This window comes from Hippoglossus hippoglossus, chromosome 10 (assembly GCF_009819705.1).
Source record: "Hippoglossus hippoglossus isolate fHipHip1 chromosome 10, fHipHip1.pri, whole genome shotgun sequence".
NCBI classification, from domain to species: Eukaryota; Metazoa; Chordata; class Actinopteri; order Pleuronectiformes; family Pleuronectidae; genus Hippoglossus; species Hippoglossus hippoglossus.
The window spans coordinates 7,469,430-7,491,716 of record NC_047160.1 but is presented as its reverse complement, the minus strand read 5'-3'; the positions used below and the strand labels follow the sequence as shown (position 1 = coordinate 7,491,716).

The 22,287-nt window shown below is 42.1% G+C and overlaps 2 protein-coding genes across 3 annotated transcripts; one reads left to right on the top strand and one right to left on the bottom strand.

Annotated features, from left to right (window-relative positions):
* Positions 1–453: 453 nt before the first annotated feature.
* On the top strand, positions 454–16,860 carry LOC117769293 (bromodomain containing 8). 2 transcript variants are annotated; one of them, XM_034598122.1, is made up of 19 exons: positions 454–541; positions 1,322–1,418; positions 2,628–2,697; positions 2,841–2,890; positions 3,014–3,136; positions 3,217–3,297; positions 4,226–4,290; positions 4,413–4,579; positions 5,059–5,250; positions 5,617–5,710; positions 6,043–6,185; positions 6,373–6,799; positions 7,399–7,436; positions 7,522–7,715; positions 8,135–8,227; positions 9,573–9,641; positions 9,931–10,216; positions 13,743–13,787; positions 15,220–16,860. In XM_034598122.1, the coding sequence occupies exons 1-19, from the start codon at positions 523–525 to the stop codon at positions 15,277–15,279; spliced, it is 2,313 nt and encodes a 770-aa protein (XP_034454013.1). In that variant the 5' UTR covers positions 454–522; the 3' UTR covers positions 15,280–16,860. The 2 variants fall into 2 exon arrangements, with proteins under 2 accessions (XP_034454013.1, XP_034454014.1); XM_034598123.1 differs by lacking the exon at positions 13,743–13,787 and having other exon boundaries at positions 15,220–16,853.
* Positions 16,861–16,959: 99 nt separating this feature from the next.
* On the bottom strand, positions 16,960–18,905 carry si:ch211-39i2.2 (uncharacterized protein LOC449866 homolog). The gene is made up of 2 exons (XM_034598124.1): positions 18,521–18,905; positions 16,960–17,745 (listed from the first exon to the last, which is right to left on the bottom strand). Exons 1-2 carry the CDS (start codon positions 18,888–18,890, stop codon positions 17,300–17,302), a joined length of 816 nt encoding a protein of 271 aa, XP_034454015.1. The 5' UTR covers positions 18,891–18,905; the 3' UTR covers positions 16,960–17,299.
* Between the last annotated feature and the right edge of the window lie 3,382 nt (positions 18,906–22,287).

The following is a 22,287-nucleotide window of genomic DNA, read 5'->3' as shown; positions in this document are numbered from 1 at the left end:
TCACATTTTGCTTCTGACATGATCTTGGGTTCATGTTTTGTTAACTGTAAATATTTTGGTGAAACTAATAAAATAAAATGACACATTTTTGTCCAAGAAACCCAGCTGCAATCATGATATGAACTTTTTTCTATTTGTATAAAAACGTCATTAGAAGTGCTGTGATTGTCAGTGTGGCTCCCTGGATACGTGAAGCATTAGATCAACACACGATAGGAAAATATATTTGAGCTTTAGACAACAGGGGAATAAATAACAGGCAGTCAGGCTGACTCAGACCGGTGACAAGTTTCTTCAGTAAAGTGAAGAAAGTCGTGTGTATACCTGTTGTTTTTTAATGGGGTGATTTTTCCTTCTTTGAAGATTTAGATGAAGAACCAGTAAACATGTTACCAGTTGTAGTCCGTGTTTATTCTCCATATAAAGAAGCAGGTGCCATGACAACATGAAGACCGACAGGCGCGCGTGTACCAGTCAAACCTGTCCGGCGGAAGTTGTGCTCACGGCCTAGTCACAAAAGAAATGGCGAGCGGTATCGGCAGTGAGTAATATTTTCTAACTCCTCCTCGATCCTACTTGTGATTTACAACAAAAACACCAAACCAGCAACACGCGGCTTAGCTCCATTAGTTAATTTGACTAGAGTTGTGTCGTTCTTTGTTAAAACGCTGCACAGTGTAGCTGTGTGTGTCTCATCAATAGGTCCCCCGTAACCAACTGTGCTAAGCTAATGCTGCTATTAAAACAGTAGCTAGCTGCATGCTATTTTATGTGAAGTAGCGGTCTCTGAATGTGTGTTTTTGTTGTTTCTGTTGTGTTCAAACGTCAGCACGTGTACATAAAGAGTGTAACTAAATAAACACGTCTTCATAACACACGATACACGCTAGTAGCGGCACTGCAGCTAACGGCAGCTAGCTAACCTGGTTAAATAAACAAAACATACGTGAGTTAAAAGTGTTGCTGGGCTTGTTTTATGTTGTTTATCTTGACTTTAGTGACACATCACATGCCGTGCAGTTTATTGTATGGATGTGGACAGTAGCGGGCGCGCACACACACGCGCACACACAAAACACATCCACCAAAACAAAACACACGACCAGCCTGAGAAAATACGAAATAAACTAAAATCTGAAGGAAAGATGAACTCACCAGCTCTTAGAGAAGGGAACTGTATCTGAGTGTTTTTATGTATAGTTGGTCGTGTATGTTCTGAGTTTATTTATGACAGATTGTATTCATTTCTCAAGTCTTGGGGCTTTCAGGGATCCCTGGACACGTTATAATGTGTATTTGTGTTGTTGTGTTTCCTCCACAGAACACAAGATACTGACCGTGGGGCCGACGGAGCCCTGGTCAGTCCGGGAGAAACTGTGCCTGGCCTCCTCGGTTATGAGAAGTGGCGACCAAAACTGGTAAAGAGAAAATCTGCTGATAAATGCAGCGTATTCAACCAAATCTATGCAGAGTTCTGTCTGTGGTATTTGAAACATGAATGTGATGGATGAGTTGCAGGAATGGGAGCAATAAGAAGGAGGTCTTTTGCTTTTAGTTGGACTCATAGTGAATGTAACGGGTCATACACCACCTACCATATTGATCATTATATGGCTGTTTTCCTCATCCTTTCAGTATGAGCAGTTCAACAGATGGAGTCCGTGGATATCCAGTGTTGTGTTCCGATGTTTAATTTTACTCCCACTCCAGTTGGATGTGCAACAAAAGGAGGAAAACAGATCTGCAGCAAACAAATCGGTTCATGAGACAATTGTCTTTGACCTGAAGATTGTTTCCATTATGCTTCCACAACAATGATCTCCATTAACAAACGAAAGCATCAACCACAACGAAACACTTGGATTCACTAGACGTGAGAGAGACAGACTGAACGGTTTTCTCTTATAAAATGAGCTGCAGGCAAATATTAGTTGACGTCAGAGTTTTAGAAAACCTCCATTTTCCATTCAGCAGGAGTGGCACAGACACTTGTAGCATTCTTTAAACAGTGGGAATTAAATATTTTTGCTGAAGAATGTGTGGAACCTTTGAGTCATGATCTTACTGTAGGACGAATCTCTGACCAACCTGTCTGTCTGTTACTTTCTTTTTCATACCACTCTGATAATAATACGAAGCACTACCCCCTAGTTACTCATTGACAAAAGTTGCGTCACCTGTGCTGTAAATTTACCAATTTCATAATCCCTGAAACAATCCCTATATAATAATATAATCCCTGACTGAACAACAGTGACAGGTGGATCTTGGACAATGATGGCACAGAACTTTGACAGTCAATAAGTAATTTATAAGAGAGGATAAATACCAACCTGATAACTGGGAAACATTTACAAACAACCAGCTGAACCCTCACAAACAGAAATGAATCACTGTTGCAGTATTCTGTGTTTTCTTTGACCTGTGCCAGTGCTGCTGATCAATTTAATTGTGATTTGTTTCACATCACCCTGGAGTTCTTTCATATGTCCTTTATGTCATTTATCCCCCAAATTTTATGGTTTATTCCTTTATATGAATGCATGTCTTCAGTCACCAGATGCATTTATTTTCTGATTGTCTTCTCCACAGTTGTGTTTATTCTGAGGCCTCTATTTGTCTTCCAGGGTGTCTGTAAGTAGAGCCATCAAGCCTTTCTCAGAGCCGGGTCGTCCGCCTGACTGGTTCTCACAGAAGGTGAGAGAATGTTGAAAACCTGTGCAACATTTTTCTCCATTTGTTTCTCTCACTATCTAATTCTTTAACTTTGTGTTCTGGAAGGACAGGCTGCAGCCTTCTTCAGCATTTGCCTCGAGATAACACCTTTTCTTTTTTCTCAGCACTGTGCCTCACAATACTCCGAGCTGCTGGAAGCCACAGAAGCACCAAAGTTAGTACTACAATGCACACATACACAGACCTATGAGAAGAATCATGATCATTTAACTTTTTTCACCATAAATACAATATTTTGAAAGTTATCCTAAAGCCTGTGCATCCGTCTTTGCTCCAGGCGCAAGCGTGGTGAGAAGGGCGAGGTGGTCGAGACGATAGAAGATGTCATCGTTCGTAGGCTGACCACCGAGAGGATAGAGGAGCTGAAGAAACTACTACGAGACACACAGGAGCAGTACAGGTACATATACACCTGAAAGAAAGACATTTGACAATTGTGAGATGTGACTTTTAACCTCCCTGTGATTTCTGTCCTGACAGGAAGTTGAAGAAGGAGGTGGATATGATACAGACAGGTCATATGGACTCTCAGCTGAAGGAGCTGTGGGCAGACATCACAATGTAAGACTCCTTTCAGTTTTTCTGTCTGATGTCGATTGTATTTATTACTGTTGATGCGTGACCCATGTTATATAAAACCGACTCTAATGCGGACGCCCGCGTGCAGCCAAAATTTGTGTCTACGCTCACGCTCTATATCGACCTGCTGGAATAGAATGTGGGATCAGGTTGGCGTGTGTGGAACACCAGACTCATTATAATTTGAAAGTAACTGTGGACATGAATGTGTGACCAGAACAAGCACATAACTGGGTCTGGACACAGAACTCAAAGGAATGGTCAACTCTGTACAGATTGTAGCTTTGTAGACGGTATCCCGCATGGCTCTGGGATTCAGGTTTGCTGCTTTCACATCAGGCTGATTTTATCCCCTCTGCAGTTGCTTTCAATTACATTCCACATCCATTTTTCAAACACCCCAATATATTGTCGACCTCCTACTCCTGTTTTATGTCCAATCAGGTTCTCGGGTCATAGGACAAAAATTGGCTGTTCCATGAAGCTGCCATAAAACCAGAGGTCACAGTGTCTTTCGAGCTGTTTGACTTAGTTTGTGAAATACTCTCCACCTAATGCTCGATCACACTTAATCTTTCTGAAGCAGCTGAAAATGTTTTTATTCTGACAGTCTTTAGTTTAGGGTCAGGGTCGTCTGAGTTGCTGCTCCATTTAATGAATTGCCTATTTATTGGAATTTCCTTGTCTGTGCTCAGAACCTTTGTACTTGTTTTTGTCTCCATCCTCATTTGTTTGTTGTTTATTTTAACCTTAACCATATTTCTTGTTATCGTAATTTCTTTTATTAATACAAAATATATAAATAAATGTCACCTTCTTACATTTCAGCCACAGTATTTCCCCTTACTTGCTACATCTGCTCAAACTATCTGTGATCTGAGTTTTGATCTGTTTGTTTTTCCAACTCCAGAAAGAAGAAGCAGGATGAGGACGAAGCCGAACAGAAGAGAAAAGCAACAGAAACAGCGTATCAAGGTAGGTTCAGTCTGCACATTGTGACGACCTTCATGTTGAAATATGTTATTATATATTTTCCTCTGCTGCAGTTTCCTCACGACATTGATTCATTTTCTCATTTCTCTCTCTCTTTGTCACAGCTCGACAGGCAGTGAAAAACACACCAAAACGTTTGCCCAGTGTAACTGTTCGTTCTCCTCTGGGTGCCAGCCCACCAGCAGTGGAATCTCAGGCCGACTCCTCAGTCTCTACACCTCCCATGGATACAGGAGGTGGTGCCTCCGATGACACCACGACCCACTCAGTTGTAAGAACTTACTCGTTGATAAGATGCCACGAGAATATGGCACATGCTGAGGGAAAATGTGCTACATAAGGTTTTCAATGACGTTTTTTTTACAAACCTTTTCCAAGATTTATAACTTGAAACAGATTCCACAACATAATATTACTCATATATAATTACTTTACAGAAGTATTATCCAGGCTTCATTGAGATGGATTTGACTGTACACTGTCACATGGACTGTAATTCATTGCCATCTCTGGTTAAACTGGACTCCTTTTGTTTAATCAGTCTAACCATCTATTTAGTATGTTGTCTTTGAATTCAGTGACTCCACAGACGTGCCTTTCTATACCTCCAGCTTCTTTATTGTGTCATTATGAGTCAGTGGACAAATCTCATCTCACATGATGGCGTTTTTGGCAAAGCTGGATGGAAACATTTACTATAATGTAGCTGACAGTTCCAACCACTCACTGATTCTCTGCTGCCTCTGCCAGGTTCAGGGGGTCGGGGTTTTTCTACCAGTGACGGACACTCCCGGCCCTGGGCCCAAAGATGGAGGCCTGGCTGCTCTAGTAGATGACTCGCCGCAGAAGAGGCTCCTGACCCAGAAGTCCACCCCGCCACCTTCTCCTCTTCTGTCAGAACTGCTGAAAAAGGGCAACCTCATCTCAGCTAGCCCCCGCCTGGTGAGTGGCACCTTAAAGCTTTAGTCAGTACATTTCCAAAATAGAGGAGTGAGAGAAAGAGAATTTAAACAAGTACTTCTATAAAAAATGTACTTACTTCATCAACCATATAAAAATTGATTTATGAAATGCTCATAATGATAGGCTGCAATAAGAACTTTTAAAATGTCACTACAAAAGGAGAGATGATATATCCCTAAATGCATTCATTCTTGTTTTGGTGCATTTCAGTTTTATTCACTGCTAGCTGATCTTGCAATATCCAATATCAAGTCTTCTTACTCCAAAGTGTTTTTCACTGTACTGGATTCAAATGTTGCTTTTAGGGGTTTTCCCCCCTTTTTATTTTGTATTTGTTGATGTCAGGTTGCAGAAGGAGACTTGACTGGAGGCCTCACTAATGGATTACAGACTGCCACTGCAGCCACTTCCTTACCCCCTGGTCATGTGGTCATCACTGGTAAATATAAGTTAATCTAACAGTAGCTGTGTCCTAATTCAGGGGCCGTGTAGTCTACATGGCTGTGACAGATATTCATTGGGTTTTCAAAACATGCAATATGTCCCAAGTCTGTAGACTATATCTGTAGCCAAATATTATCAATAGACATACAAATTACCTATATAAGGTAGATAAAAGAAACAAATATTACCAGGCATCAAAGAGACATAAACTGTGATCACAATGCCACCAGATCAATTTCCATTATATTACTAATAACGTTAATATTGCAGTGATGTTTTTATTATGTGCTCATATTCTTATTTACTCTGCTGTGTGTGTGTTTGCAGAGGGAGAAGCTGAAGCCGCAGTGAAGGTAGAGCTTGGTGAGGAGACGGGGTTAGTGGAGGAGGACTTTGTAGCTGTGTCTTATACGGGAGACGAACTGGACCTGGAGACAGTAGGAGACATCATCGCCATCATAGAGGAGAAGGTACAGGAGATGTCATTCTGTTTACATGTCTAAGTCATTCAATCTCACTTGAATTCTCAAAACAACCAGTGATTAAAACTGTTTCTCGAATCATTAATATCATAAAGGTAGTATGTGCTACTTTTGTCTTATAATATCATTTTGTCTAAATCTTTCTCTCTCCCTTTCCTCCCGTCCTCCTTCCCAGGTCGATGACTCTGTGGAGCTTTTAGATGCAGCAGCGGTGGAAGCGGCGCTCTCTCTGTGTGAAGAGGCCGTTTCAGAGGGACACACCCTCCCTGGCCCCTGGGAGACCCAGGAGCTGAAGGCTTCGGATCCTACGCCCACAGTCCAGGACTCCAACCCCACACAGGAGCCTCAGGATGTGACCACAGTGTCGGCCCCGACACCTGCAAGCACAGAGACCCACACCCAGCCGGAAACCAAAAGGGAAGAGCAGCAAAAGGGAAACTGTGAGGGACCAGAGGTGACAGGAAGTGATGTCACGTCTGATGACGGCGCCACAGGAAGTGAGGTTACGGAGGAAGCAGCGACAGGGAAGGAGGTCACTGAAGCTACAGTAAAGAGTGAAGTAGAGGAGTGGAGCCAGCCTGAGCCCAACCCACCTTGCCTAGGTGGGTGGTGTACAAACACACTCTATGCCGTTTATTTAGTCTCCAAATATGCCCACTTAAAAACGCTTGCATATATCATACAACAGTGCACACAACAGTATCCGTGAGTGTTAAACCATACTCTCGAGGGAGCATCTTTGCTCTGTGTGCGCATCTGCGGTTCCATGAGAATTGAGCTGAGACCAGCGCAGTTGCTCGCTCTTCGAGTTGAATTTGGAGGCGGGGACAGCAGCTGATGCTCCCTTCCTTCGACTGGTCACTTTGAACACTCCCGTCCCTGATTGTCTGAACCCCTTCCCCTTCAAATGTCTGTCGCAATTGTAAACTTTGTGGATCAAACATACCGACCACAGTCGTGCACGCAGAGGAGAAATGCTCCCTTGCAAGTCTGTCTTTCCTCTTCGGGATAATGATCTGTTTCCCCTTGAGTGATTTTGCTGTCGCAGATACTTTTCTGTGCACTCGTTCCGTATGCGCAGGTGTGGTTTTTACTTGAACAAATTTTGAGACCAAATAAACACCATAACACACACACACACACAAATATCATATTTGTATGTGTAGATTTTTTAAATCCTGTTGTAATTCCTGTTCCACAGATTCTGAGGACAGCTCTGTGTCTGGGAAAGAGTCCAAGGTAACTCACTTAGTTGCAGACTTGCACACATGAACACCCTTCCTAAATTTCCGTCTTTTCACTTGTGTATTTTTTTTTCTTCCAGGAGGTAAAGGAGGAGGAGGCGGGCAGTGAGGGTGACCCTGAAGAAGGGATGGAGCTGAAGGAGGAGTGTGGGGAGGGCCCCTATCTGTCAGAGGTGGAGCGGGCAGCCAGCGAGAGTGAAGACGGCTACGGCCCACCCTCTCAACGCTACACGGCAGATTCACTGGCCAGCAGCCCAGCCTCCTCTTCCCAATTGTAAGTGTCGTACACTGCTTCTGGAATGGTTTGACAATTGTGTCAGCATAACTAAGTGTAACTTTATAGTGGTAGTGACAGTGTGCATCAATCCAGGGCAACGGCCTGAGATAACCTCCTTCCCTTACTGCAACAAAACATTTTAGGTGCTCTGCTGCAATAAAACTAGATAAAGCTCAGCTGGCATTGTCATGAATATTAATGTCCTGACCTCTGAATCAGATTAGGACTCCATTTCCCTGAGCTAAGCAGTCTGTGACTGCTGACATCAAAATTGTAACACTATGTGCTTTTGTCTCGCTGCCACTTGGGCTTTCTCTTCTGCTTTCATTTCCATTCACTGTGGATCCTCTCTTCGTTCCCCACTCACTTCCTCACTTCCTCTCTTCCTCCCCTGTTCTCCACTGTCTCTGCATCAGATCTACCTGTGGCGAGGACCAGGAGGCAGTCCAGGCACAAAAGATCTGGAAGAAAGCCATTATGCTGGTGTGGAGAGCTGCAGCCAATCACAGGTGGAGCTTCTTGGCCTGTCCCATGCGAGATAATCCATCAGACTTTATTACTCACAGTCGGGTTCATTTAGAAAGTGTTGTTTTGGCTTCTTACAAAAGCGTAGTGTATAGAGCTTGTGTTTGTTATAAAAGAATATTATTATATATCAACCATATCAGGTCTATTCATGATAATGCATCATACCACCAGTGCCATGTAGCCAGCTCTTTGAAAATACCGTAGCTATTTCCCAGGCACTACCCCAATACAGCTAATATATTTGAAAAGAAAGCACACAAAAAGTGAATCATATTTTTTTTTATCAAATCAGTTGTAAATTATGTGATTTTATCTTCCAACATGATGGTGCTTAAACCATCTATTATATTTTAATGTAACGTTTGGCTGAATATAATGTTCCTGTTAAGAATTGCATGTAGAAAGAATCAGTCTGTCTAATGCACTGTAGAATGTGAATATCCACAAATGGTGATTGGGCCATGAGTATTGTTTCTGAGAATGTCTAGGTTTTAGATCAAATATATACTCACAATTTTTTTATATAGTTTTAAATTTTGCTTGAAAATTTAAGTGCAGAGGAAAACATGTTAATTTCAAATGTAATCAGTAGCCTGTAGCAGCAATAGATTTATTTTGTGCAGAAATGTGAAAAACACTTATTGGACAAAATCTTTTACAAAATTTTAAGATAAAGCTACACTACTATGTTTAAGTTTTAAAACGCATCACTGTTGCTACATTTATGCTTGTGATCCACACTAAAGTTTTCCAGCGCCTAAAACTAAGAAGTTCGGAAACGCTGCCGTTTTAGTTTGAAAACTGCATTTTAGTCTGCACAGGCAGAAATTGTTTCAGTTGCAAACAACGCAGTCACCTGCATTCACCCTTAGATTGGTCCTTATCAGTCACAACTTGACTTCCAGCGGTGAATGCAAAATGTTGTAAACTAAGAAAACAGCTTTCCAAGAAGACGAATAGCTTCCTCTTTAGACTGTTACGCACACGCCCAGTGTATGTGAATGGTCATGTGATGTGTTTTCAGGTGTCGTACCGGTGAGGATTATTACTGATACAGAGCTGAAATGCTTGGGGGATCGCATTAAAACAAAAATATATTCTTTTGGATGTAAACCTAGTCTGCATGTTTTGAGTTCAACATTTGTGTCTTTTCTGTTGACTGTCCCTGTAAAGTTTTCTAGACAGTAGTTTTCCCCTTTTCTTTTGAACAAACCTGTTCACAGCGAAACAGATGATTCACCTCTTTGGAGAAATAAATGCCAACAGTCTGCTGAAAGAGGATCTGATGGCAGGGTTTTACAGTTTCTGATGTCCTGTGTCTCTCAGGTACGCCAGTGTCTTCCTGCAGCCTGTGTCAGATGACATCGCCCCCGGTTACCACAGCATCGTACACAGGTCTGACCACACACATATAAAACACTGACTTTTAAATAACACTCTAAGGCTATTATCCTGGTTCAAATAAATGTGTAGGCTTTCTTACTCATGTCCTAGAAAATAGTGTATTATGTTTTTTGTTGCACGAGTCAGCTTGACAGGGCAGAGAAGCTCTTGTTTGTTAAGATCAACCATCAACAAAAATCCCCGTTGCTGCAATTCCATTAAACTGCAGAATATATCAAAACAAATAATAATACAAACAACTCCCTCCGTCCTGTGACTCCTGCCCCTTGTCCTGTTCCAGACCCATGGACCTGTCGGCCATAAAGAAGAACATCGAGTCAGGCGTGATCCGCACGACAGCCGAGTTCCAGCGAGACATCATGCTCATGTTTCAGAACGCTGTCATGTACAACTCGTCGGACCACGATGTGTACCACATGGCACTGGAGATGCAGCGTGATGTCCTGGAGCACGTTCAGCAGTTCCTGGCCACCCAGCTCATCATGCAGACCTCGGAGAGCGCCATCTCCGCCAAGAGCCTCCGCGGGAGAGAGGGAAACCGTAAGCCAGGAGAGCCAGCTGAGAAGGTGGGTTGGGTGTAAAAAGTAGGATTCACTTCAGAGTCTCTTAAAGTTTCAGATAAGTCTCATTTTGATGAATACTGAATTTACATAGTTCATGTTCCGAAGCAGAGCTGTGTTTGTTTGAGGTCCCTCATGTTTATAGCCTGACTCCCTTTACTTGTTCATAGGCCAGAGTAATAAATTCAATACACGTAATGATTTAATAACTGGAGTAGACAACCAAAAAACATGTCCACAGAAACTATTCAAAACATGTTTATAGTAAACTCCACTTCTCCACTATCCATCTGTCTGTAATGACCTTGGAGGCAAACACATGTATTGACTTGCTTCCTGCTCCTACTTTTCTATGTCTTTGATCAACCCTGATCGAACAGAGTGCAGAATCTTAGGCCTCCACCTGGCAGCTGCTTTTATAGATGAACAAACCCAGTTTGATACAGATCAGGTTTTTTAAAGGGGACATAGCATGCAAATTCCACTTTGTTAGTGCTTCTACAGGTTAATGTGGGTATCTGGCATGTCTACCAACCCAAAAACTCTGGAAAAAAAAACACTCGCGCGTTTTGTTATGGTTCCTCTAAGTCAGAAACATCATGCTTGAGTGACTCGAATGAGCTTCCTGTGTTTTGTGTCATAACAAGGCACTGGAAGTCTCCCTACATGGTCTTGGCCCACCCCCCACCTCATCCCCCCCGCCCCCCCACACTCGTTACGCCGGGTTTACACCGGATGCAGCGAGGCAGCGCAGCGCCGTTCCCAAGCACGCAGCCGCCTGGCTGTTCACACGGGACGAGCATTTCTCCGCTGGTCAGCCCGTGATTCACTCACGTGGCATTTGTCTGGATCGTTGGGACTGGGAGGCTGCAGCAGTTGCTCGGGCGCGACCGCTCGCTCTCCCATGCGTGAGCTGGAATTTGTGTCAACGCCACACAGCCAGCAGTGTGGAAGACTTCCGCAGTGTTCAGCACTACTGTAACACTGGCACAAACACACAGAGCCCCCCCACTCGTTACGCCGGGTTTACACCGGACGCGGAAGCGCCGCTGCGAGGCAGCGCAGCGCCGTTCTCAAGTGCGCAGCCGCCTGGCTGTTCACACGGGACGTGCATTTCTCCGCGCTGGTCAGCCCCATAGACTGTATATATAAGGTCAGCCCGCGATTCTGCTTTCTCCGCTTGTTGTTGTACCCGTTGAATGTCGGGGTTCGGGGGTAAATGATGGTCTTCATAGCCCCCCCCCCCCCTCTCTTTCTCTCTCTGTCTGTCTGCTTGTGTGCTTGTAGTGGATGGCCAGAGGGGGACATTTAATTATGTGATTGGGGAAATTAAAACTCCAGGACAACAGAAGGGGAATACAAAGTATGGGATGCATATTTGATAATTTATATCATATAAAATATGTAATTGATATCGTTTAAAATCATGGGGGGGGAGGGGGGAGCTGGCTCATTAGCATTTAAAGGAACAGGCACTCAAAACAGGTCACTCTGTGGAGGGCTGTTTTATACAGGGTAAAAAGGGTGCTGTTTTAAATTATCCTTGTGGTATTTTGACCAAAGTATGTTACAGACATTTCATTAAGACCCCAAGGAACCATATCAACTTGTGGTAAAATGGGCATGCTATGTCCCCTTTAAGCGAGCGGATCATTTTGTTCAGATGGACATGTGACTTGGGAAAGTCCAGTTTTGGAACCATATCACCTGTTGACATCACAGATAATGGGCTGATGCTGTCTTTTTTAACTGATATTTGATGGACTAATATATGTGTGTGTCATTCCTCAAATAACAGGTACATTTGTAATAATGTTTTCAGATCTGGATTGAACAGATAATTAACATTCTTGCACACTGGCATTTTGGTTTCATGTAGAGTTTTCACATATGAAGAACGCAGTAGAAGATTGTCAGAGTCGGATGAGTTCACAAGTATTGTAGAGCGTGCCAGAGGCAGGACATGATGTACAAAATCCAACCGAGTCTCTTGCTGTCCCCACAACTTCCCTGAGAATTTCTGAGTTGGTCCCCGTCGCCAAAAACTCTTGAATCTTGTCAAGTTGACATCTTTGTTTGCATCTTTCACGTGTATGACATCTCTTCTTCATCCTTAGATATTTGTATTCTATCAGTTTTATGTTAGAAGAAGCGTCAACACACCCACACGCTCACTGTCAATTTCCAGACATTTTCCTGCTTTATTCCCACATGAGCTCAATGTGACATTTTCCAAACATTTTTCTAGGGGGCTGGCTGGAAAGTTTCCAGAGCAACTGACTCAGACATCTTTTTTTCACAAACAGCCCCACCGGAAAAAATTTCAGGAAAATGTGTGGAGTTCAGTGCTTGTCTGAAATCGGCTTATTTGTGTTGCCGTCAGTGTTTCACACTCAATGTAAAGTGTGGTTATGTAAACACAACACAACATGATATACAGAATACACGATGGCAGGTGCTGACAATGCATATAAAATCATGGTGTTTCAGGTGACAACATGATTACTCACGATTACTTTATTTTATATTTCAGGCTCTCCACTGAAAATGTATATTGTCATATTGATGTTACTTTTATATTTAGGAATATATATTTTGAATCATTACACTATCATTCACTCACAATGTGCAAAAGGCAGACATTCACACACTGTTGAATACATGGAAGATCTGATCCACAGCCTCCGCCTGCTGTACTGTGCTTCAGAGAAATGATTCCTGGTCTTGACTCCCTCGCTGGTTCATGTCCTGCATGCTGGCTGCTCCTCTCCTCACTAACTTCTGTCTGTCCCTGACTCAGCTGTTTGTCTGCCGCTGTCCAGCTGCTTTCTGTCTGCTATCAATTCTATTACTTGCTGTTGTGTGTGTTTGTGTGTGTCTGACTTAACTGCATGAATGTGTGAGTTGTGAGTGTGTGTCTAACATCTGTTCGACTCATGGCGGATTTTTATGGAAGTATTGTGTTGTTTTAAAGAAGTCATCTCAGGATAGGGAATATCCAGGAATGTGCTTAATCTTCATGGGATGTCCACAAATGTATTTTGATCATAGACTATATTTAGCAAGTTTTTAGACAAGTTAATGAAGTTTTTAAAATATTGTTTGGCTGTTTCTCCACAGCATGCTCAGCTGGGTTGGATATGAGTCTGTCACATTATCTTCAGAACTTGACTGTTAAATGTTAAAATATATTGCAGCTCATACAAATGAATGAGAGTCCTGAGACTCTGGTACGGTGTTTGTGGGCTGTGTTGAAGACGTGTGCATGTGTGCCTGTCTTCTTGTGTCTGTCATTGATCTCACTATTTACGATCTGCAAATCTGACTGAGTGTGGGTGGATATCTGTCTGTCTTTCTGTGTGTGTGTGTGTGTGTGTGTGTGTGTGTCTTTGTGTTTTTGCCGTGCAGCGGTCAAATGGACTCCCCACCCCCACGGTGTGCTCCCGTGTTTGACGCAGACTTGTATGAAACTTGCTTCACACGCACGTGTGTCTTTTCTCTCTTTCTCACTCCAATGTTTGTCCTCCTACAGGACAGTGTCCCAATGGCCTCTCCTGCTTTCCTTCTCTCTCTCTTTGTAAGTATTCAGGTCCTCCCTCAGATTTCACCAGAACCAGGAAACGCTCCGCACATGCTTGTCTCAGCGCAAGCGCGCGCGCGCGCGCGCACACACACACACACACACACACTTTACGCATTCATCTGTACCGCTCATCTCCTTTCTTTTTCTCAGTTCAATTGTGCTTTAGTTGAATTAAAGGAAGCAAACCTGTTGTAGAAATACAAGTTGTGAGGATTAAAATAATTATAAGAGCCCCTTTATTGGTGCTATTCAATAATATAGCTCCAAATTGTCATGCTTGTAGTAAAAACATATCCTAATCAAAGTGTTGTTAGTATGTTTGTTTAAAAAATGATACAATTGGCCGACATATCATGATAAACCTTCTTTAAACAGCAACAGTCATAATGAAACTTTTAAAAACTATTTAATTATAACAACTAAAATTGCTGAAGCTGTAAATATATTATTAGATATTCCTAAAAATATCTCTTTTTATATAATTATATATTTTTGGATTTTGTTTTATGATATGGATATTTTATTTTATTTAGTTGAAGTTGGAAATAAAAGCATACAAAATATGATTTATTGATATATGAATTGATAATCTCTTTGCGTTTGATCAGATTTTCTTCACATTTCCTTGTCACCTTCAGTCCTGCAACAGTTGTTTTACTTTGCACATATTTATTGGTGCATTCAAATAGCTGACATCACCTTTTTCAAACTTAGCCCCACCCACTTCAGACCAGTGAGAAGAGAACAACACAAATATCTCATGAAAAAACTTTGGGGCCCTAACAATAGATTATAATGGCTTTTAGAATAGATCAGATTTTTTGCTGTCTTTTTTAAATTAGCTTTGCTCAAAATGAAACGGTAAACTTCCTGAAAATGTCCGACTTTGGACAGTAGAGGAAAAATACTCAGACACAATATCACTGTATAGATGTGTGTTGTGGATAAGAATTGAAGAACTCCTTTACCTTTCACTCTTGGCTCTTTCTTACAGTGTCTCACACATCACACTTCACTGTCTGTGTCACCCTCATAAACATCAACACACACACACAGGCTCCTTCCATCACCCGAGCTTCAGTCGACCTTCGGTTTTTGACCCATGCCGGTTTCCTGTGTTTTTCTGTTCTCGTGCGGTTGTCCATGTCTCTGCATGTTCTAATTTCTTTTCTCCTTCTTTTTTACTTTTAAATGTTTTTCTTTCTCATCATAATTTTTTATGTTCTTCATTTGGGGAGGAAGCCCTCCGAAGTGGACTGTGCTGTGTTTTTGTGCGGAGCTCCATCACGTGAGGAGGCCCACCTCAGGGCCTCCCTTCACACTGTCCAACTGACCACCACCCTGCCCACTCCCATGTTAATTCTTTCTCCTATTCTCTCTCTCTTCTTTCTTTTTCCCTGTTCTCCTCATTTGTCTCCCGCTGCAGGACGGAGGCACCAGGGGTCGGCGCAGTGCCATGGAGGCGGACCTCAAAATGAAAAAATAGCCTGAAATTTCAGAGGAGATGCTATGAGTGACAAACAGCCACTTTTGGAATCAGAGAAGGTGGAGCTGAATACTTATTGGTCTCTTCGGTTGTTTTGTGAAGAGGACTGCAGACTCTGTGCCTGGTTCGAGTGTGTGTGTATATACACACCTAGTCATCCGTGCTTTGGCGTAGACGAGGGTATATGTGTCAGTGTGTGTCAGCCAGTGGACCTGACAGAGCTGCATAGAGCTTCCTCTCTTCTGGTTCATATGATTAGTTTGTGTGCAGCACTATAGGATTTCACTCCGGGACAAAACTAACCAGGGCACCACTTTACCCAAGTATCATTTCACCAGCCAAGGTAGTTGGTCATCATTTCCTCCAGCTGAGAGGGAACAGCGGAGGACTGAGAGGAAAGAGACAAAGAACATTTTCACCAGCAGATGTGTTTGGGATCAAATGATAAAGGACGGGTGAGTTCTCCTCACCAGATTGTATCAAGTTAAATCGTGGACGCATCAATACTAGTCAGTGACTGATCATTGATCTTGCACCAAACTGTGCACTAGCCATCAGGGCCGAAAACTACGCCCAGGACGGTCACACAACAAATAATGATGTTCAAAATGATGGAATTAAGATCATCTCTGTCAGATCACGACAGTGAGAATAACTAATCACATCTTTATGACTGGATTTTCAGGGTTTTTATCATTAATGGAGCAAAGATGATTAAATTAAGGAAATCAGATCATGTCACTAAACTGGTTATTTATATCGACTTTGTTTAGTACCTTACTTTATTGCCTTAAAGGAACATGTTTTAGCACATTAACTGCAAAATTCATATACTTTACATTTCTGCTGATATTTTTCCAAAGAGCAGGTTCCATAAAATACCATATTTAATTAAATTCAACCTCATAATCTGCAGGCAGAAATGAAACATGCCTGAGTTATGTCATCACTCTCAGTAAACCGTTGTCTTGTGTTAGTGAGAATTAATTTCATCATGTATTTAATCTCCTTGCTTGTGCATCCAGGTAAACTCAGGCATCTTAAGTTTTTACAGATCTGAGGTACTTTAATTATCCGTTATACCTCCTCACTGTGCTGCATGAAGCATAAAGATATATAGAACCTTTGTTTTATTGCTGTTGATGAAAATTGTATTGTTAGTGTTTATACGGTTTTATCGCCAAGCCCTAAGTTCACAGATTTAAAGTGTCACTGAAATCACTGAGTTTTCAAATCAGTTCCTATAGATGAACAGAGACCATTAGCTGCTTAGTTAACATGTGCAAAGTGAAATGATCGATAGTCATGTAAAACCTATGATGTGTTGCGTTAAAAGGGCTAAAAACACAGAATGTGAAGATTTTTGTTGCCGAATTAGTATTGATGCATCCCCACGTGTCACTTAGGCTGTAGCCAGTGTGCTATGTAAATAGCATAAGAACCGTTTGTGTAATTAGTGTTAGCTGAGAGTACAAAAACAGGTTTGTACTAGTGACGGATCATGTAGACTTTGTTTTGGTAGCTGGTACATGTATCACGTGTTCTGTTGTACATTTGTTAAATAAAGATTTGATCTAAGCTTAAATCAGGTCAGAGATGTTTTTTTTCCCCTCGCTCCTGCCGTCATTATTTTGACGTCTCAGTGGAGATGAGCTGATTGACACCCATTGAAACAAAAGGTCTATGAAATACTGTCACATTTATTTAAAAATTACTTAAATAACAACAAGTACAACACATTTCAGGAGGGAGACCTGCCCATTCCTGAAGAAAATGTCCATGTTTACAATGCATGTTGCAACATTCAACTATGTGCAAAAATACTACAGTCACACTGTCTATGGAGTAGAAAAACAAGTTAGACATTCATGTAGGAAACAAAAAAATCTGCTTAATACTATAAATACAACACAGAAGCATGTTACAGACCACACTCTCAGACTGTGCATGAGGCCCAACATTTGAAACATGAAAAACAAGGTTAACAGTGAATCAGGGGTTTACTGCCTCGACTTTGCCCCTAGCTGAAATCATGGATGACAGGACTGGCAGAGGAGTAAAGCTTCCTCTTCACCAGCCGGTACTCTGCTCTCAGCTTCAACACTTTGTTGGTATCAAAGATGTTCTTGAGCGGCGGCCAACCGTCGTCTTTATCTGCCTTGAAGATCACAGACAGTTCAAAGGTGGGGATGACGCTGGGGTCCGGGAAGATGCTCCCCACGGATTTGAGGCCATCTTTGAACGCCACGTAGACTGCGATGGAGGCGCCACGGAGCCCACAGGGCTCATCGGCCGAGGAGCGCACCACGTCCTGGCCGATCCTCATGGTCATGCGGTGAGGCAGCAGCAGCACCTGGCAGTGGAGGCTGGACGCCTTGGCCTCTGTCAGACAGCGCTCGATCTGCCGGGTCACATCCTGCTGCAGCAGCCGCTCCTCATGCTCCACACCAGTGTCCAAACTGCAAACTGTGGAAAGATAACCAGTATTGTTAGAACAAGTGGCATTAATTCACAAAAACACATTAAGTACATTTTTAAACATGCTTACAGAAACATGCAACTTTCTTAATTTAAAAATAATACTCCTACTCCTCGCCCTGAACGTCTTTTCTTGCTCTATTAATGTCGGTGAGAAGTATGTAACTGACTGATAGTTGCAGCAAGTTAAAGGGTAACAGTGAAATGTAGATCAGGAAGACTTAAAAGTAATTAAGAAACAGTTTATCAAATATTCAGCGAGGAAACTTAAAAACAGCAGCAGCTCTACTGGAAGCCGAGGATCATGGGTAATATCCACGGTTCGGTTGTGTTTCAGTTCAGTGAGCGACTACACAGTCAACACATTGACAAGCTTCCTTTTCCCCAGGACACGAAAACAATCCCTCAGTAACAGCCTAAAAGAATGGATGACCGCATGTGGCTGCAGAGGGCGCTGTTGCTCAGTAAAAGTTACTCAGTGTTGCTTTAATATCGGCGCTGAGTGTGTCATCAGCTGATCCAAGACCCGATTCACTTGCATCAGACTCATCCCTGTCAGGTGGATTAGGGAATTAAAGTGTCCTTCCGCCAAATAGTATAGGACCATTTCCAATAAAGGTTATTTTACTTCAGTTAGCGGATTGATATTTAACTGTGATGAGGTTATGGGGGTCAACTACAGCTGACCTCCACGACAGTTTCTAAATTAACTGTTTAATATAATTTCTGAGTTAAACGTGATGTAACTTTGTAAACTACTTACAGCGGGAGTTGTTCTCTCTCTCGTCGCAGCTGTCGACGCTCCCCCGCCGGGCAGAGCTGCTCTTGGTGCCCGGGGATGTGAGCTGGGACCAGTACTTTCCGATCATGTCCGTCACGCTGTGCTCCGGCTCCGTCAGGACGGACGCTCCGTGTCCGAAAAGCAGGGCCGCGGTAAACACCATCCTGGTTCTGGTTCGAGTTGGCTGAGCTCCGGTTTCTGTGTTTTCTCCATGTATGAGGTCGGCGTGAATGAGCCGAGGCAGAGGGAGCGATGCTTTTAAACCGGAGGAGCCGCGGGTTGCATCAGCTGAGCGTGTGGGCGGAGCTGGCCGCGTCCATCCAGAAGGTTCCTGCGGAGCATCACGCAACATGTCCGGGCATTACACAGGTGAGGAGGCCGGGAATACATGTACTACCAGTGAAATTACTAATACACTGACGGAAATGTCCTCAAGAACCACATTAACTTTTCTACTTTAGTACTTTTAAATATACTTGAGTATTACAAGTAAGAGTAACACATAAACTTTATACTTTAGTAAAAGTAAGTACGTTCTTGAAAGTAAAAGCACCAGTTAAAGTAAGGAAGTACTTTTAAATATGCTTGACGTATTAAAAGTAAAAGTACCCCATTCGCTTTTTACGTGAATAAAAGTAGGAACTACTTTTTAATATGCTTAAAGTATTAAAAGTATATTTATATATTTATCAAATATATTTAAATTTTATCAAATAAATCTTGCACCCAAGACACACACTCTGGTGTCACTTTATTAAGCACACTTAGCTAAAACTAATGCAGCTTAAATACTGTAGCTGAATCAATAAGTCAATTAATTGATTAATCCATTTTTTAAATTTGTTTCATCTTTTATGTGAAATAATCAAATCATGAATCATTGAAAACTGTTTTTTCTTTCCTATTGATTGGCATAATTGACAGTTACAGACATGGGTTTTATAGGTCCATAATTTCCCATGGACAGATCATGAACAATTTAACATGCAGTTGCTAACAGATGTTTTATTATTTACAGTGAACACTGAATGACCTCCAATGATTATTTTAAAGTATTAAATGTTTAAATTGTTCCGCCAGGGTGTTGTCTAGTCTGGAGGCATTTAGAGGAGTCTCTTTAAATCTTAGGTCCAGACAGAGGGACTGTCAGAGTTGCCCCACCTTTTATTTGTCAAAAGCACTAAAGGCTGCGGGATGGAGGAATGTTCCTTATTATCTTTTCAAAGACACAACACAAACTGACATCCAAGAAAAGCTGGTTGGAATCATTAAAAAACTTTCAGGGAATCTCCGGTTGATGGGTTTTTCTTACTATTGCAAAAAATTGAAAGTGCTGATTTCATGTATAAATTGATCAGGTTCTTAGGCCACGGACAAGTCAGTTGTTTACTTTAGGGTCCAGTTTTTTTCCTTAATAACATGTATTAGAGTAACAAAACAATAACATGTCAACAATAAGGCAAAATAAGGGTTGTTTCAGTATTTCTGGCATTAAGGAAAAATCCAGATTGGGGAAACACTGAGGTTGTCGGCATTCTTTTACATTAGATTACATTACATATAGCTGATGCTTTTATCCAAAGCGACTTAATAACAGTTGGCGAGAACAGTTTGACCATTTATGACCAATCTGCCTTAAATGTTGGCAACTATCATAATAGTTCAGACATTGATCAGTCACTATACCCTTGATTTTTTTCATATAGACAAATAGCTTTATTATGAAATGTACTGTATAGTCAAACAAGGTGACTACAGTAAATATACATAGAAGAAGATTTTAGTGAAAGATACTAGTTCCATCAAATTATCTCTTCTGGTTAGAAGAAACACTTTAATTCATCTTTATGACACTTCCCAGAAAATCGAATTGCTTCTAGTTTTCCCTGAGGCTCTGTGTGTGTGTGTGTCAGGTCTAGACATGGTAGCATGAGCCCTACCTTACTCACAGGTGAGTAAGATTTTCTGACACTCGTCATTTAGACTCGTGCACAAATGCACGCACACACCTGGTGGAGCACCGGAGGCGTATCCACTAAACTCAGGATTGTATCATGCGTAAGCTTTACAATAAAAATAGCTTGAATATATATAGCGCCCAAGGACGCTACTCCCACCACTGTGAAACACATTCACCTAAAAGAGGCTCACAATGGGTTGACAAACATACAGACGTCATTAAAACACACCGTGGTTTCCTCATCTTATTATAGAGTAGGAGAAAAGTCAAACTAGGATCAAGGAAATGTAAACCATCACACTGGTTGTTGCTGCTTTTCACTGACTGATCAGTTTCAAAATAAGTGTTAAGATTTTATTTCATTCCTAACTTTTAAGAGGTTTGTGGTCTGTTTACATTATTTATGGTAGGCTCAAATTATGGTGGAAAATAAGTATTTGGTCAATAACAAAAGTTCATCTCAATACTTTGTTATATACCCTTTGTTGGCAATGACAGAGGTCAAACGTTTTCTGTAAGTCTTCACAAGCTTTTCACACACTGTTGCTGGTATTTTTGGCCCATTCCTCCATGCAGATCTCCTCTAGAGCAGTGATGTTTTGGGGCTGTCGCTGGGCAACACAGACTTTCAACTCCCTCCACAGATTTTCTATGGGGTTGAGATCTGGAGACTGGCTAGGCCACTCCAGGACCTTGAAATGCTTCTTACGAAGCCACTCCTTCGTTGCCCGGGCGGTGTGTTTGGGATCATTGTCATGCTGAAAGACCCAGCCACGTTTCATCTTCAATGCCCTTGCTGATGGAAGGAGGTTTTCACTCAAAATCTCACGATACATGGCCCCATTCATTCTTTCCTTTACACGGATCAGTCGTCCTGGTCCCCTTGCAGAAAAACAGCCCCAAAGCATGATGTTTCCACCCCCATGCTTCACAGTAGGTATGGTGTTCTTTGGATGCAACTCAGCATTCTTTCTCCTCCAAACACGACGAGTTGAGTTTTTACCAAAAAGTTCTATTTTGGTTTCATCTGACCATATGACATTCTCCCAATCCTCTTCTGGATCATCCAAATGCTCTCTAGCAAACTTCAGACAGGCCTGGACATGTACTGGCTTAAGCAGGGGGACACGTCTGGCACTGCAGGATTTGAGTCCCTGGCGGCGTAGTGTGTTACTGATGGTAGCCTTTGTTACTTTGGTCCCAGCTCTCTGCAGGTCATTCACTAGGTCCCCCCGTGTGGTTCTGGGATTTTTGTTCACCGTTCTTGTGATCATTTTGACCCCACGGGGTGAGATCTTGCGTGGAGCCCCAGATCGAGGGAGATTATCAGTGGTCTTGTATGTCTTCCATTTTCTAATAATTGCTCCCACAGTTGATTTCTTCACACCAAGCTGCTTACCTATTGCAGATTCAGTCTTCCCAGCCTGGTGCAGGTCTACAATTTAGTTTCTGGCGTCCTTTGACAGCTCTTTGGTCTTGGCCATAGTGGAGTTTGGATTGTGACTGTTTGAGGTTGTGGACAGGTGTCTTTTATACTGATAACGAGTTCAAACAGGTGCCATTAATACAGGTAACGAGTGGAGGACAGAGGAGCCTCTTGAAGAAGTTACAGGTCTGTGAGAGCCACAAATCTTGCTTGTTTGTAGGTGACCAAATACTTATTTTAACGAGGAATTTACCAATTAATTCATTAAAAATCCTACAATGTGATTTCCTGGATTCTTTCCCCCCATTCTGTCTCTCATAGTTGAAGTGTACCTATGATGAAAATTACAGGCATCTTTTTAAG

Excerpts from the sequence above, each read along its gene's own strand:
- si:ch211-39i2.2 (XM_034598124.1), bottom strand. The coding sequence starts at position 18,890 with ATGTTGCGTGATGCTCCGCAGGAACCTTCTGGATGGACGCGGCCAGCT. Across the intron at positions 17,746-18,520 it reads GAGAGAGAACAACTCCCGCT|TTTGCAGTTTGGACACTGGT; the intron begins GTAAGTAGTTTA and ends ATCTTTCCACAG.
- LOC117769293 (XM_034598122.1), top strand. Across the intron at positions 2,698-2,840 it reads CTGACTGGTTCTCACAGAAG|CACTGTGCCTCACAATACTC; the intron begins GTGAGAGAATGT and ends CTTTTTTCTCAG. Across the intron at positions 13,788-15,219 it reads CTTTCCTTCTCTCTCTCTTT|GACGGAGGCACCAGGGGTCG; the intron begins GTAAGTATTCAG and ends CTCCCGCTGCAG.